Source organism: Haliotis rubra, unplaced genomic scaffold, assembly GCF_003918875.1.
Source record: "Haliotis rubra isolate DU_JTF1 unplaced genomic scaffold, ASM391887v1 Scf95, whole genome shotgun sequence".
Classification (NCBI taxonomy): domain Eukaryota; kingdom Metazoa; phylum Mollusca; class Gastropoda; order Lepetellida; family Haliotidae; genus Haliotis; species Haliotis rubra.
Genome location: NW_025767690.1, coordinates 209,231 through 226,990, shown reverse-complemented (window position 1 = coordinate 226,990; position 17,760 = coordinate 209,231). Strand labels below are relative to the sequence as shown.

The window sequence follows — 17,760 nt, the reverse complement described above, 5'->3', positions numbered from 1 at the left end:
AGGTGCTGGTGAATTTGGCCTCTGCATTCCACGCATCTATGGCAATTACATGTGAAAATGTTGAGAACTTGGGAGAAAGGCAACCCAGAAAACTTTAAACAGATGAGAATGTGTTGTGACTGTCCTTGGATATGGTCGATGTACTTCTCACGATCCTCACAAACGGATCAGGTCACTGGTTATACACATTGTGTACTTCTCGTAATACATTATGGCATAATGTGAAAATATATATGGAGGGAGGGTTGTGTGCCTCAAGATGTACACACACGGTTCATGGGTAAACTGGCCCAGTAATAAGCTGTATGGTGATGTAGATGATGCAGGATTTTGTTGTTGATGCTGTGTTCAGAATCAAAGGGCGTCCTCTGGTTCTGACATGTTTGGATCCTGGTACCCATTACATTTTAATCTTTCAACACTGAGGTCATAATGAGGCAGTGTGCAAAATAGTTTCCAAATTTTGCTAGCCAGTCGGGCTAGCTATGCCTGAAAGTTACTAGCGCACAAAATAATTCACTAGCCCGAAATTTGAATGTAGACACGGGTTTCATCATTAGCTGCTGATATGATGAACATTTCTATCAGGTCATAATCTTGCATGATTTAAAAGTGTGTTATAACTTAACAAGTCGGAGAGTGTAATATATTGACAAAATGACCCAATGAAAATTCACTAGGTAGTAGGGCCAATGGCTGTGGATCTACTGGCCCTGCTGGATTTTTACTAGCCACGGGCTAGCGGGCCAGTGGCTATTTCGCACACTGTAATGAGGACTCCTTGATTTCATGTTACCACGATGTATTTATAACAATATTCATCTTCAGGCCAAGGCATACAAGATGTATGAGAGGGAGAAGAAATCTGTTGATAACCTGACTGACGAAGATAAGTTCATGATGCAGGTTAGTTCATCCCCAGCACATCAAGAGACCCGCGAAGGTCCGGGTTAGAATGAACCTTCAGTAACCTATGCTTGTCGTAAGAGGCGACTAATGGGATCGGGTGGTCAGGCTCGCTGACTTGGTTGACACATGTCATCGGTTCCCAATTGTGCAGGTCGATGCTCATGCTGTTGATCACTGGATTGTCCGGTCCATACTCAATTATTTACAGACCGACGCCATATAGCTGGAATATTGCTGAATGCAGCTTAAAACTCAACTCACTCCTCAGCACATCAAGATGAAGGACTGAAATGAGAATTAGTGTATATAATAATGGTCTTGTTAGTTCATCATGAAACTTGCAGTCTTTTTTGTTAAGTCAACTGTAAAATGGAATGGACATCATATATTTAGTCATATAGAATGGATGGCATATGATATATTTAATCATCTCTGTGAGATGGGTTTGGTCTTGATTATGGAATCTCTCCATCAACCTATGATGATTGTTATTGGAGATAGGGCCGGTGTAGCCTACTGGTTAAAGCGTTCGCTCATCATGCCGAAGACCTGGGTTCGATTCCCCACGTTGGTGCAATGTGTGATGCCCATTTCTGGTGTCCCCTGCCGTGATATTGCTGGAATATTGCTACAAGCGGCGTAAAACCATACTCACTCACTCACTCACTCACTCACTCACTCACTCACTCACTCACTCACTCACTCACTCACTCACTGTTATTCTAGATAAGAATTTGACTCAATGACTTGGCTCATAGTCAGTCCTCCTACCTCTATGGTGTGGAATGTTGTTGGCTCATTGCTGACAGTGTCAGTCACTGGATTGTCTGGCTTACACCTGATTAGTAACTTGCTGTCGTCATACAGCTGGAATATTGCTGAGTGCAACATTAAAAAAATATGCAAATTAAACGTCATTGTCGTATTGCTTAATAAACAGTACTGTTATTTTCAGTTGTGCAAGGTAGAACGTCTTGTTCATCGACTGACAATCATGAGCTTCATCGGTAACTTCTATGATAACTTGCATCATCTCCAGCCGGTGAGTGTCACTTTGTATGATGTAGAGATTCTTGGAAAACTCCCTTGAACATGGATCAGCCAACTCAAGACATTTTTTAACTGGAAAAAGATACTGAAGATTATTTAAGTTAAATGTTATTTGTTAATTCATTTTTGATTGATCTGATAACAGTTTGTTGTATTATGAAAGTAAAATAATAAGAACCTGATTCTCTGCGTAACAGGGATATAATAATCTCTCTGTGAACTGTAACTCTTTCTGGCTTTCTCATGAGTATAATGTTATCTCTGTTTCCAGCAAGTTAATGCTATCATTGCTGCCTCCATGTCTGTAAGAAGCTCAACGAAAGTGCGGAAACTGATGGAGGTAAGATTGGTTTGAGTTGTCTTGAATGATGCCAAGAATTGGAATATGGTCCACTAGCAGCACTTTCGATTGCACTCTCACACATACACCATGTGCCAAGGAATTGCATACCACTTCATGCTTGTTTCTGGGGGCCATGGGTAGCCTTGTGGTTAAAGTGTTCGCTTGTCATGGCGAAAACCCGGGTTTGATACCCCACATGGTACAATGGTTGAAGCCCATTTCTTCCCCCACCTTGATATTGCTGGAATATTGCTAAAAGTGGCATAAAACTACGCTCGCTCACTTGATCTTAAACTGAATCCGTGTGAGGATGGTGGGTTAGAAATGCTTTTAGCAACCTTTACTAATTGTTTGAACCCATGAAGATCCGGGTAAGAATTGGTCTACATTAACTTATACTTGTCGTAAGACAAGAGGATCGGATGGTCAGGCTCGCTGACTTAGTTTACACATATCATCGTATCCCAATTGCGTAGATCGATGCTCATGCTGTTGATCACTGAATTGTCTGGTCCAGACTCGATTATTTACAGACTGCTGCCATATAGCTGGAATATTGCTGAGTGCAGCGTTAAATAAGAAACCAACCAACCTAGTAATTGTTTGAGGTGACTTACTGGATTACTGATGTGGCTCAGTTGTTCTGTCTCTGCAAGCGACAAGGATCTTGAAAGCTAGACTTCTCCTCGCTGCCCAAGTTCATATTAATGTGTCACAGCGAAACAAAGATGTTTCAATGACAGCCTAATCAATGTTTCAGGTGATCCTTGCTTTTGGGAACTACATGAACAGTTCAAAACGTGGAGCTGCCTATGGTTTCAAGCTGCAGAGTCTGGACATGGTGAGTTTACGTTTTAAAATTATTTACCCTGGAGTGAAAATTCTTAAAATACTGCTCTCCTCTTTAATTTGGAATTCTGTGTTATGATTCCTTCTGCCATTGGTGTTATTTCTTTAACCGGCCTTTAGAAGCTGGTATGATGACGAGAAACAATTTTTATGGATAGACAGCTTATTGTAATAGATGGGACGTTTTGGTGTAGATGCTAACACTGTTACCAATCAAGTGATACACAGCATTATGCACAAGGAGAATATATACATGAAGGTTATTTGAGTTTTCGCAATTGAAGAGAATGATGTACAGTGTGTTGACATCACTGATAATAATAATAATAATAATAAGGGCATTTGTAATGCCCTGAATTCGCATCACGGAGGGGCACAGTCAAAGCTCTACAACCTGATTGTTATTACACTGGATAACCAAAGCTGCCTGTGAGGCGCTAGAAGGTAAATAGTCACATGACTTATCCCACCAGGTACCCATTTTCTGCAGGGTGAACAGAAGCAAGTTTGAACAAACTCACTTGATAGTTTTGATTACACATAATGACTAAGAATCCAGATAGATAATGGGTAGGGAAGGGTTATTCTTGATTGGCCTTGATTAAGTGATGGTAATCTGTAGGAATGTAATAGCCTTGATCTATATTGATTGTTGAATGTGGCATTTATTGTGTTCCTCTTCATTGGTGTGATTGTGTTTTCAGCTGGTGGACACCAAGTCTGGGGACAAGAAGGTCACTCTCATGCACTTCCTGGTGATGACGATACAGGAGAAGTTCCCGGATCTCATGAACTTCGACACCGAGCTCAGGTTCATAGACAAGGCAGCCGTAGGTGAGACTGACATGCAGTTAGTAGCAAGTTACATGTCAAACTGATATGTAATCACATCCTTGGTGGTTGGGGGTTTGTCTAAGTAGAGCATGTCCATGGTGAAGACACAGGTTGAGGTTTCTCTAAGCAGAACACGCCCTTGAAGGGAGGAGCTTATCCTTGAATGCATTAGAAGAAGCAGGTTGAGTGGTATGTCTGGACAGAGGATGTCCTTGATGGGAGAGACAGATTGGGGGTGACAGAGGATGTCCTTGATGGGAGAGACAGATTGGGGGTTGTCTAAGCAGGGCATATAATTGTTGAAGGCAGGTTGAGAGGTTTATCTGGGCAGAGCATGCAGTTGATGGGAGAGACAGATTGGGGGTTGTCTAAGCAGAGCATATAATTGTTAAAGGCAGGCTGGGAGGTTTATCTGGGCAAGACCATGCAGTTGATGGGAGAGACAGATTGGGTGTTGTCTAAGCAGAGCGTATAATTGTTAAAGTCAGGTTGGGAGGTTTATCTGGGCAGTCCATGCAGTTGATGGGAGAGACAGATTGGGGGTTGTTTAAGCAGAGCATATAATTGTTGAAGGCAGGTTGAGAGGTTTATCTGGGCAGAGCATGCAGTTGATGGGAGAGACAGATTGGGTGTTGTCTAAGCAGAGCAGTATAATTGTTAAAGGCAGGCTGGGAGGTTTATCTGGGCAGGCCATGCAGTTGATGGGAGAGACAGATTGGGGGTTGTCTAAGCAGAGTGTATCATATTTTGTAGCTCTGAATATGATAAACTCCCATCACATGTAGATAAAAGGTCCATAGATCTTCAGAAAACAGGATAAATCTGTGTCTTTTGTATTCAAATAAGTGTTTATTGGGCAGATATTTGTATTGCATTTACATTCTTTCAGGGAAAAGATGTACAGGACTCTGTGGATTTCCATTCGAAGTCACTTTTGATAGTTTGGTGTCATCATAGAGACTAAGGTTCCTTTTTATGTTTCAGTTTCGATGGAGAACATCACCACAGATATTCATGAACTAGAAAAGGGCTTTGATCTGACAAAGCGTGAAGCTTCATTAAGAAAGGAAAAAGACTCACCAACAATACTCAAAGATTTCCTCTCTAACTCAGAAGATCGCTTTAAGAAATTGTTGGCTGATGTTAAAACTGCACAGGTGAGTATATCAGGCTGATCGAGCTTGTTAAGCAGAGACACAGGTAAGGTCACCTTGTGTCGATATGATGATAGTCTAAATTAAGTAACCATAGTCATATCCTGTTTATCATATAATGGCTAGTTTTATTGATGCGATAAATCAATCTGATAAGCTTTATCATGAGCATTATCACCATCACCACCACCACCACCATCATCATCATCATCATCATCATCATCATCATCATCACCACCACCACCACCACCATCATCATCATCATCATCATCATCATCATCATCATCACCACCATCATCATCACCACCATCATCATCACCACCATCATCATCATCATCATCACCACCATCATCATTACCATCATCATCATCATGTTTGTCCTAAGAGGCGACTAACGGCATCTGGTTGTCAGGCACGCTGGCTTGGTTGACACATGTCATCGTATCCCAACTGCGGAGATCAATGCTCATGCTGTTGATCATCAGATTGTCTGGTCCAGACTGGATTATTTATAGACCGCCGCCATATAGCTGGAATATTGCTGAGTGCAGCATAAAACTTAACTCACTAACCATCCACCCACCCACCACCATCTTCATCATCATCATCATCATCACTATAATTTGTTTGTTTTAGGATGCATACAAGCGTGTAGTGGAGTATTTCGGTGAAAGTCCAAGGACCGTTGCCCCATCAACCTTCTTTGCTCAATTTGTCAGATTTGTTAACGCTTTCAAGGTGAGTTCATTGTTTTGTGTATGCTTGTTGTTCAGCAACTTATGTTGCGTTGATTTTCATGACTCATGTGTTGTTTATATTAAGATATTAAACAAATTTGAGACATTCATACACCCTCCATATCACTTACTTGTTATGAAGAAACTGACAACAAAAAGTTCTTGTGATACATTGAAGTACAGTATCTCTGTAATAACTCAAAGAGACCACTAATTTTAGTTTATGAAAATCATAGTTGGATGTTTGTATAACTGCTGACACTCTAATAAACAATTGTCTGTCTCTCACCATAGGTCCTCATGTAGCCTAATGGTTAAAGCATTGGCTCGTCACGCCGAAGACCTGGGTTCGATTCCCCACATGGGCACAATGTGTGAAGCCCATTTCTGGTGTTCCCCGTCGTGATATTGCTGGAATATTGCTAAAAGCGACGTAAAACCCAACTCACTCACTCACTCACTATTGTTACATCAACTAGTTCATTAAACACAAGTTCACTGTAATCAGTAACTTAGTTTACTGTAATCAGTAACTTCATTACTTCTTCATCTTCACAGCAAAGTATTTTGGACAATGAGCGGAGGAAGAAGCTGGAGTGTGCTAGTATGATGGAACCCAACACCCCCATGGCCAACAAGAAGAAGGACAAGAAGGCCACTCAGGTAGGTGCTCCAGCCCAGCAGAGATGATTTCAGCTCCAATAATGCTTGCTGATCTACTATTTTATCTGATGATGAGTTAAAGAAATGTTGACTTGGAGCAGGTGTCCAGTGGTGGAAACTGGTTGTTGTTTTTAGACGCTTGTTGGTTGAGTATTTGCTCCACATCCGATTACATATTCTTGCATGAAATAAGTAGTTTCTATTATATCCGTTGCGAATAGGGGTGAAGCGATCCATTGTTGCAGTAAATGTTTGTTTGGAAAAGCAGAGTTTTTGAAATTGAGAAAAAGAAATGGTAACCTCCATTTTGTTTCACCTCTATCTTCTGTGCTGATGGGGGTATCGGAGACCAAGTCATTTATGTTACCACAAGTTGCTGTGCAGAGTTTTGTCTTCATCATTCCGGGTTTGAATCCTGATTTGCCCCAATTATGATTCAAGATTCTTGGCGCTGTACCTTTGTTCATGAGTTTCACAAAAATGGTAAATGTGTAAAACATCATGCATTGACATAACTGGAATTCTGTTGAAAGCCACATTAAACCCAACTCCGTGTTGATGGCAGTGATGTTTGAAACAGTTGTAACACAAGCAGTATGTTGAATGTTTGGATATTGCTTCACAGCTGGTCATGAAACGTTATTAGAGAAGCAGGAGGTCAGGTATGTAGCCATGCTTCTGTCACGAGGACTGGCTGCTGTGTTGAATGCATGGATGCAGGATAGAGGGAGCTGGTTGCTGGTCTTGCTGGGGCCTTATCACACAGGCAGAGAGTTGTAGCACACCTATACCCTTTGGAAATTATGAATCATATTAGATTATTATTGTAGATGGTAGATGTCATCTAAATCATGGGATTTTGTAATGTAAGGAGGGCTGTGGACTATTATATAAGGTGATGTGATTTTCTGTGCAGAGTTGTCTCCCTTAGTAGTATTAGGATCCACTGAATGTTGGTGTGAATTTGTGATTTGACCTGATTATGATTCTTGGTTTGTAAGCACCATACCTTTGTCCAAGGGTTGCACAAATGACATCAGTGACCGAAGTCACTACAGGCATTCCCTTAGCTTTATAAAGCGTAATAGCTGGGAACACTTTAAACTTTATTTATGAAAATCAGGGATTTTGAATTAAGGGTCAGGTTGGAAGGCAGATTGTCTCCCTTGACTAAGGCTGCTTCACCATGTGAAATGTGCTGATGCTGCACAATAGGTTGCATATTTGACATGGCTGCCAAGCAGAAAGCATTGGAATATGTATATGTGCTGATTGATAGACAGGAGCTGGCTTAAATGTATTTGTTGCCTGAGCAAGCAAGCACACACACACACACACACACACACACATACATTTTTGTAATAATGAATGTGTTTGATCAATTTTCCTGAAAGCTACTGATGCAATGTGGCCTACATCATTTATACATTATAATGGACGGAGATACCACCTGGAGGCTCAATTGTAGCTGTCAGTGATATTGTGCATTCTTCTGCAAGCATGTTGACATTTTCTGCAAAAGTATAAGATTGCTTGATATATTCTATCAGAATTGAGACAATTTGTTTGTCTGTGTAAGACATAGTCGGTCATGTGCCATGGTGAACTACTGATAGATGCTCACGATATCGACCACTGGTCCGTATGACCCAAGCTTGATAATTTATAGGCTCTTCTATTTAATGTCTGGGGCAGTGTGGTAGCCAAGTGGTTAAAGTGTTCACTCGTCATGCCGAAGACCTGGGTTCGATTTCCCCACATGGGTACAATGTGTGGAGTCCATTTCTGGGGTCCCCGAGTGATATTGCTGGAATATTGCTAAAAGTGGCATAAAACTAAACTCACTCACTCACTGTTAAATGTCAAACATTGTACACATGGATAAATCATCAACATTCACACATCCACTGCAGCAGTGTTGTCCAGTATCACCCTGCTGTCAGAGAATGTTCCCAAGTGTCAGCCCACAGTCTCATCTGACTGTAGCAGAGTTTTTCCAAGATCTCATCTCACTGTAAGAGAGTGTTTGCAGAGTCTCTGCCACTGAAGGAGACTTGTTCCCCAAGTACTTACACTCATTTAAAATAAAATAAATATATAATAAAAACTGTTGCTGATTTGCAGGCCGAGATGGTGTCCGAGCTGAAGAGCAGAAACAGGAACATCAGGGAGAAGAAGCTCCTCAACAAGGACGAGGTGTACCATGGGGCACTGGAGGACATCCTGCTGGGTAAGTGGACCTGTTCACCTTGTAGCATACAGTGTTCATGTTCCTTGTAGAATACAGAGTTCAACCTTTCTTATAGCATACTGTGTTCATGTTCCTTGTAGAATACAGAGTGCAATCTTTCTTATAGCATACTGTGTTCATGTTCCTTGTAGAATACAGAGTTCAATCTTCTTATAGCATACTGTGTTCATGTTCCTTGTAGAATACAGAGTTCAAACTTTCTTATAGCATACTGTGTTCATGTTCCTTGTAGAATACAGAGTTCAACCTTTCTTATAGCATACTGTGTTCATGTTCCTTGTAGAATACAGAGTTCAATCTTCTTATAGCATACTGTGTTCATGTTCCTTGTAGAATACAGAGTTCAATCTTCTTATAGCATACTGTGTTCATGTTCCTTGTAGAATACAGAGTTCAATCTTCTTATAGCATACAGTGTTCATGTTCCTTGTAGAATACAGAGTTCAATCTTCTTATAGCATACTGTGTTCATGTTCCTTGTAGAATACAGAGTTCAATCTTCTTATAGCATACTGTGTTCATGTTCCTTGTAGAATACAGAGTTCAATCTTCTTATAGCATACTGTGTTCATGTTCCTTGTAGAATACAGAGTTCAAACTTTCTTATAGCATACTGTGTTCATGTTCCTTTTGTAGAATAGAGAGTTCAATCTTCTTATAGCATACAGTGTTCATGTTCCTTGTAGAATACAGAGTTCAATCTTCTTATAGCATACTGTGTTCATGTTCCTTGTAGAATACAGAGTTCAATCTTCTTATAGCATACTGTGTTCATGTTCCTTGTAGAATACAGAGTTCAATCTTCTTATAGCATACTGTGTTCATGTTCCTTGTAGAATACAGAGTTCAACCTTTCTTATAGCATACTGTGTTCATGTTCCTTGTAGAATACAGAGTTCAAACTTTCTTATAGCATACTGTGTTCATGTTCCTTGTAGAATACAGAGTTCAAACTTTCTTATAGCATACTGTGTTCATGTTCCTTGTAGAATACAGAGTTCAATCTTCTTATAGCATACTGTGTTCATGTTCCTTGTAGAATACAGAGTTCAATCTTCTTATAGCATACTGTGTTCATGTTCCTTGTAGAATACAGAGTTCAATCTTCTTATAGCATACTGTGTTCATGTTCCTTGTAGAATACAGAGTTCAAACTTCTTATAGCATACTGTGTTCATGTTCCTTGTAGAATACAGAGTTCAACGTTTCTTATAGCATACTGTGTTCATGTTCCTTGTAGAATACAGAGTTCAAACTTTCTTATAGCATACTGTGTTCATGTTCCTTGTAGAATACAGAGTTCAATCTTCTTATAGCATACTGTGTTCATGTTCCTTGTAGAATACAGAGTTCAAACTTTCTTATAGCATACTGTGTTCATGTTCCTTGTAGAATACAGAGTTCAATCTTCTTATAGCATACAATGTTCATGTTCCTTGTAGAATACATGTTTATAGCATACTTTCATGTTCCTTGTAGAACAGAGTTCAATCTTCTTATAGCATACTGTGTTCATGTTCCTTGTAGAATACAGAGTTCAACCTTTCTTATAGCATACTGTGTTCATGTTCCTTGTAGAATAGAGAGTTCAAACTTTCTTATAGCATACTGTGTTCATGTTCCTTGCATACTGTGTTCATGTTCCTTGTTCATGAATAATAGAGTTCAATCTTCTTATAGCACTGTTCTTATAGCATACTGTGTTCATGTTCCTCCTAGAATGGTTCAATCTTCTTATAGTGTGTACCTTGTGGCATAGTGTTCAACGTTTCTTCCTTGTGGCATAGTGTGTTCATGTTCCTTCCTTGTAGAATACAGTGTTCACATCTTCTTATAGCATACTGTGTTCATGTTCCTTGTAGAATACAGAGTTCACATTTCCTTATAGCATACTGTGTTCATGTATCCTTGTACTGTGTCCAGTGTGTCAGTTTAGCATACATATTGACCCTTCTTGTAACATATGTTCACAAACTTGTAGCATATTGTGTTCACATATAAGTTAGGCAAACAAACATTGAGAAAGTATTTTTCAATTTTTGTTATATTTCCAGATTTGAAGAACGAGCCCTATCGAAGAGCTGATGCCGTGAGACGAAGTCAGAGAAGGCGCGTGGAGAATATCATGCAGGTCCCAACAGGAAGGAGCGAGATATTTTAAATTTTTATCTCCAAGAGATAGTCGTCACACCAGGGTTGTCCCTCTTGTTGGAAATCACCATCTCATGTTGAAAACATCAGGTGACCAAGGGAGAACAGAGATTTTAAACAGTTCAATATGTCTTTTATCCAAGTTGGACGATAAATGAATTGTCAGCCTGGGTTATCTTCCCAATGTTCACGCAACACAAGATAGTGCCAGGTACTTTTAAAAAGATCATGGAGGTTGCATTTGCAGCTTGTGTACGTGACGTCCAATCAGAGTGAGTGTAGATGCTGATAGAGATCGACAAACCACAGAGAAAGTAGACTGACTAATGTGTAGATCACAGGAAGATGCAAGGATTTGTGTTTCCGTGGTTGGTGTAGCGGAAGAGATTGGACGTGGAAGAAGTGGAAGGGGAGATAACCCATGCAGTATTTCTAACGGAGATGTTGCGAGCAGGCGGCGGCTTGCTTGTGTTAATTGTTATTTGTGTAAGTAACTGAAGCCATTGACTGCATAATGCTATTGCTAGTTCCTTGTTACATGCAACACGGACGGACGGAGAGATTACAGAGTTACCAAATCATTACATGCGTTACTTGATATTCAGGATCATTATAGCCGAGTATGCGGTGGCCATTTGTCCAGACTGCCTGTAGTTCAGTGCTACGACTTGTAATCATTGTTGTACAACATGAAGTTATGTTACGCTGATGGTCAGGGATGGAAATGAGCCCCCCGGACCAGTTTTGTTAAAGCTTTACAGCTAGTCGAATTTCAACCATTTTTGGTATATGCTATCATGATTCAGGGTAGAGGACGGGCTTGGTTAATTTCCATCCCTCAAGGACAAGGTCAACTGTGTCAGAAAACTGAAGCTTCAAGTCATCTGTGCTTGAAATCACAATGGTTTAAAAGTACATTAATAAAACATGTCCATTTTTGGTGTATTCTGAATATGCTATCACTCTTCAGGATAGAAGACAGCCTCGGTTAATTTCCATCTGTGAAGGTCAAGGTCAACTGTGCCCGAAAACCGAAGCTTCAAGTTGTGAAATTTTACCAAGACTTCAAACCATCTTCAATTGCGATCTGAACTCCTCACCTTTTCATCACCTTTGACCCTCATAACTCAAGGTCGCAATTCTTCATCGATGATACCTAAATGTTTGGTCCTTGTGTTTGAATGTAACAGTTTGCCATGTCTTCATGTGATATTCATCTTCATTTGCTTAACGTGTCTTCCAATGAAATGTTTGTATTACAGAGAAACTGAAGTTATTCTTCTTGTGTATCTGGCTCAATTGACAGAGGCCTCTATTCAAGTCTCCTCCCTGTTCATATCGCTGGATATTCTGAATTAGTGTGGATTGAAGATAATGGAGAGTGACAATCAAAATATTGTTGATGCTTCTGAGGACATTATATGGGCAGTATTGGGACAGGTGGTTGTTTCAAGTGTACACATAGTATTCGGATTTGCTCACAATGTGGTTGGCCCTCCGGGTAGTGTGTTAGCTTGCCATGTAGTAGTACTGGTTTGATTCCAGCATGAGCTAATCAGTGTGAAGGTCATACTTTCAATTGTCCCCTTATTACCAGAATTTAGCTGTATTGACACATAATTTCACAAATTTGCAGCTACATAGTAAGCCATGTTGTTGCTTGATGTGTGGCTGGTAAGTCTGCTGTTTGACATTGTGTTGAGCAGGACAGTGTTCCCAAAAAGAAATTTAGAATTTTTTGACACTCATGACTCGTGCATGTTAACTTGGGATTATAACAGTCATAACTCCCACATGTTAACTTGGGATTATAACAGTCATAACTCCCACATGTTAAATTGGGATTGTGACAGTCATAACTCCCACATATTAAATTGGGATCATAACAGTGACAATCATAACTGCCACGTGTTAACTTGAGATTATGACAGTCATAACTCTCACATGTTAACTTGGGTTTATCACAGTCATAACTCTCATATGTTAGGATTATAACAGTCGTATCTCCCACATGTTAACTTGGGTTTATCACAGTCATAACTCTCATATGTTAGGATTATAACAGTCGTATCTCCCACATGTTAACTTGGGTTTATCACAGTCATAACTCTCATATGTTAGGATTATAACAGTCATATCTCCCACATGTTAACTTGGGTTTATCACAGTCATAACTCTCATATGTTAGGATTATAACAGTCATATATCCCACATGTTAACTTGGGTTTATCACAGTCATAACTCTCATATGTTAGGATTATAACAGTCATATCTCCCACATGTTAACTTGGGTTTATCACAGTCATAACTCTCATATGTTAGGATTATAACAGTCATATATCCCACATGTTAACTTGGGTTTATCACAGTCATAACTCTCTTATGTTTGGATTATAACAGTCATATCTCCCACATGTTAACTTGGGATTATAACAGTCAAGGGGATATGATTTTCTCTCTGGAATAACGCCTCGGATGCCATTTCACATAAGCAGTTGTAGCACAACAAGTACCAGACTCTTTTACTTTAACATTAACTTAAAGCAGACCTAACACTATGATTACTTTATGAAATGGGGCCCTTATGTTCAAATCACCTTGAAACACCAGCCGATATCTCTTATCATAGTCTCGTTAATTCCATTTGATTCACAGCTGTTCTCAAGGAATTACTTAAATTTTTTGAAGCAATGTTATTGTTTGCTCTAAAAGAACACCTCGCCTCTGTCGATTGGTTGCCTTGTGGTGTCCCCATCTTGTGACCTCATTTACATATTACCCAGCAGGCATGTCTCTGTGCCACAAAGTGCAATTTTCCGTGTCAATTTTTTTTTTTTTCCATTTCTTTTACGTGTTTATTATGCATGGTTGTTAAGTATAAATGGTAATAGGTTAGTTCCTATATGCTTTTATAATGGAACAGTTATCTGGACTACACATAAGATCAGAAGGCTGCATATTGGTAAATATCCATGATTAGGGCTGGAAGTCATATGAGTGAAACTATTACCATGGATAAATATATTTCTTATTCATCAGTATCCATATCAACCAATGTGAGTTTATGGTATTTTTACATTGGGTATATGCTCCTCAACATTAATTAAGGTCGGAATTATTCATATTAAAAGTTTGTTGTTAGCAAACGTTGGTATGACAATTTTGTAACCAGATGGATTGACTAATTCTGATCCATAATCAGGGGTTGATGGACAAGTTTGTGTAGCCCCTTACCATGGATACTCATCAGTTTTGGTCTTATATAAGTGTAGGAACATGCGGTATGTCTGACATAACTCTGCTGCTGTGTTTGCCATGTGTACTCAACTGTCAAATATGTTCTTAGTGCTTGAAAATCCATGAATATTTGTAAAGAAGGTCAGAATCTGGAGGGCTTTGTAATAACAATTAAATCATTTCAATTACAAAGCCAACATTTTTCCAGTGTATTTTGGTTGAAAAGAATTAAAAGTAATTAAAATTCTATAAAAATTAAATTAAATTGAAGTTGAAGGGTACAACACATGGAATCTGTCCTTAAAAGTGTTATCACATTTATTTCTTCAAGATTTTGAAAATTAATAAATTCAGATTCTACAATTTGGGTACATTATTTGAAATATAAGCTAAGTTTCATTAATATAAAACAAATTTTCTCCACATTCTGCCTTCTAGCATCGACATGGTCTCCACAATGTGATAAACTCAAGCAACAAGTTCCTAAACTTGCTTTTTTTTCCATGTGTAGCTATTTATGTTTTATTTTTTATAGCTTTTATTTGTGTGTTTTACGAAGCAAGTCGCCACCCAAACCTCTCGTAATTCCCCATCTGTATACAATGTATTTTATAAATATGTACATAGACGTCTAGATTTACTGAGTTATTGTACATTTGTATGTATTCACAACATTTCACCTTTAGAAAAAGTAGCGCTTACATAATCCAGGACTATTGATGTAGTGTGCGTGTTGCTGGCTTTAAAACCTCGCTGTCGTAGTTTCCATGGTAACCGCTCGACCATTTCACCTCCATAGTCATCAATCATGAATACGATTTCATAATGTGCAATGTGAAGTATCTGTTGTCGGTTTCCATCAATCATGTCAATTTGATGCAGAAGTTAGATTGGTATAGGCTTGCATGAAATCTATCACACATATACACTAAAACATGCATTTATATAAACAAACACATAGTTTTTACAACATGAAGCTGTTGTGAAAATCTGATACGGCAAAAGAATTGGCAATAACCTGACTGTTTATTGTGATTTTATGTTGTCATAAGTGGTTACGGATTGATCGGCATGTTTTAAACATACACAGAAATTCAAAGAATTGTTTGCTGGTAAACTACTCTAGATGTTTGAATGTCAAGACTATTTTGGCTTGTGATGATAACTGTTGTTATTGATGATTGCAGATAAGCATCATAGATCGTGTAGAAAAAACTCCACATCTCATTGTCAATGTTCCCCTCTTCATAAGATCCAAATATAATTTTACGCAAACTCCAACACAGACAGTTTCATTAATGAGGAATAATGATTGAAAAACAACTCTGTCTACGATATCCCACTGTCAACTTTCATTTCTACGTAACATGTTTTTTTCTTGTTGCAAACAAACCCATTTTTATTACCATTTATTATGGACCATTGACAAGATTTGCCTAAAAGGCCAATAAAATTGTTGCTTTGAATTATTTGTGATGCCCAAAGTTTTTTTATTTGGCAATTGAGAACACCGCGTCAAACGCGTTACATGGGGACCATCTCAAAACCAGTTTATTCCTGACATCATGATAGACTTTTAATAGCTCAGGCCAAGATAGTGCTCAAAATTTGTACATTGCTCATCAATCATCGGTTCAGTTTAATATATATTTTTTTTTATTGGTATGTAGACATGTAAATATATATCACCTGTGAGCTTTGCAACTGTTATTCATAACACATAATGCATTTCTTTGAGGTAAGGCTTGTACACATACTTGCCATGTGATAGACAAATATATCCTAGTCTTGGTGGGTGTTCTCTCAAAAGTGATATAGGGCACTTGTTGGTTCCTTTAGAATTGGTGCTAAATTTCTGTCACAATGCATGCACTTTCATGCACATACACACCTGCGCACACATGCATGCACACACATGTACACACACCTAGTATTGTAACAATGGATAGAAACATTTGTCAGCTTCACAAATTGTGCCTTTTGGTTGGTTTACAAAACAAATAACAAAAGCTTCTGAAAGAAAGTTTGAAAACATAAAATGAAGTTTAACAAAACATATCAACCTCTACCTTATATTTACAAGCTGCTAAAAATGTCTTAGAGAAATAAACAACTCACACGATTGACATGCTAAATATTCCAAATATTTCATGGTACGAAAAGATATTCTACTGACTAAATTGTGCTTTTCCTTTATTTCTCATTCCTCAACAGTAGGTTAATTTGGAAATTGACATTTAAGAAACATTTGGGGCCAAGCTTAAATCAGATGCTACAAAATTAAAAGGCTTCACCAAGATGCCAAAGTCGTTGCTCAGCATCCTACTTTGAACTATGGAGTTGGAGTGGTGAGCTGCCTGTCAGTTATTTATTCCGTGTCCAGGCCTAAGCGCATGGTTAACAGTGTTTAAAGGCACATTGTTTTACTTGATCTGTCACTTCTTTAACTCTCTCATCGGAGAGGTTACTAAAGGGAAATCAGTCAGCTGAACATCAGAAATAAGACCTTTTTGTGATAGACAATGGACGCAACAAGACCTTTTGGTGTTTGATTTACAGATTTCTGAATGATAATTCCTTTTCAATTAAAAAAATAATTGTACACCGATTCCAAAGAAGCCTGATCTGTTCATAATAAGAATAGAAGTCTACTGATGAAGTACAGTGTGTCTTTAACATTGGTGTACATTTGTCAGGGACTGTATCATTTCCTTGGTAGTTGTATTTACAGACTGTCCAGTCACATTGTTTTGTCAGTCTTTATTTTCCTCGATGATCCCGTGTGCTTGTCTGAGGGGCATGTTTGAAAAGGGCAAGTCCGACTGTATTGTACTTAAGCACTGCCAAAACAAGGGTATTTCTTTCTGCGACGGTGTCCAGCATAGTAGGTTAAATGCTGAACCTTTTGAGAAGTGACACGTTGATGTAGTTGCTGGTAGGAATGCTACTTTCTTAACTGTTTTAGGATGAAATTTTTAAAGAAATATTTTGAATGGCGTAGATCAGTAAGTCTTCCAGATTTGACAATTGTCTCTGATAATCCTGAAGATTACATTTTATTGCTGAATTAATGGATGGAATATTAGTATGAATTTTGCCTTCTTCAGTGATCTGGGGCGGTGGGGTAGCCTAGTGGTTAAAGCGTTGGCTCGTCACGCCGAAGACCCTTGTTCAAATCTCCACATGGGTACAATGTGTGAAGCCCATTTCTGGTGTTCCCCCGCCATGATGTAGCTGGAATATTGCTAAAAGCGGCGTAAAACTACACTCAGTCAGTCAGTCTTCAGTGATCTAATTCTCAGGCTAAATTGAACATGGTTAAGGAAGTTTGGGACAACTGGATGCCAAGCATTTTCTAACAAAGATTTTCAGTTTCATCAATGAAGTGCATTCTGTGCTAGAAATTGTGGGCTCTTTGGGCTCGGATTGAAAATTAATATCCTATTCCTGGTTTAGAATATATATAGGCTACATAAGTTTTTAATTATCTTACTTTTACTTTGACAAATAAACAATTTGAATGATACCACATAGTCATCCTAATTCATCAAGGGTATTATGTCACCCAGTACATATATGAAT

General features: G+C 38.8%; 1 protein-coding gene and 1 long non-coding RNA gene across 2 annotated transcripts in view; both read left to right on the top strand.

The window, feature by feature from the left end:
* The window catches only part of LOC124264876 (formin-like protein), a 93,398-nt gene extending 81,519 nt beyond the window's left edge, over nucleotides 1-11,879 (top strand). Inside the window, 10 exon segments of the mRNA XM_046699651.1 lie at nucleotides 829-906; nucleotides 1,865-1,951; nucleotides 2,231-2,299; nucleotides 3,063-3,143; nucleotides 3,856-3,985; nucleotides 4,970-5,142; nucleotides 5,776-5,877; nucleotides 6,435-6,539; nucleotides 8,664-8,769; nucleotides 10,845-11,879. Coding sequence (XP_046555607.1) covers nucleotides 829-906; nucleotides 1,865-1,951; nucleotides 2,231-2,299; nucleotides 3,063-3,143; nucleotides 3,856-3,985; nucleotides 4,970-5,142; nucleotides 5,776-5,877; nucleotides 6,435-6,539; nucleotides 8,664-8,769; nucleotides 10,845-10,951 — 1,038 coding nt within the window. The 3' untranslated portion in view covers nucleotides 10,952-11,879.
* Nucleotides 11,880-11,912: 33 nt separating this feature from the next.
* On the top strand, nucleotides 11,913-17,557 carry LOC124264879. The gene is made up of 2 exons (XR_006895282.1): nucleotides 11,913-12,897; nucleotides 13,063-17,557. It is a non-coding gene; the product is annotated as an uncharacterized LOC124264879 (long non-coding RNA).
* The last annotated feature ends 203 nt before the right edge of the window (nucleotides 17,558-17,760 follow it).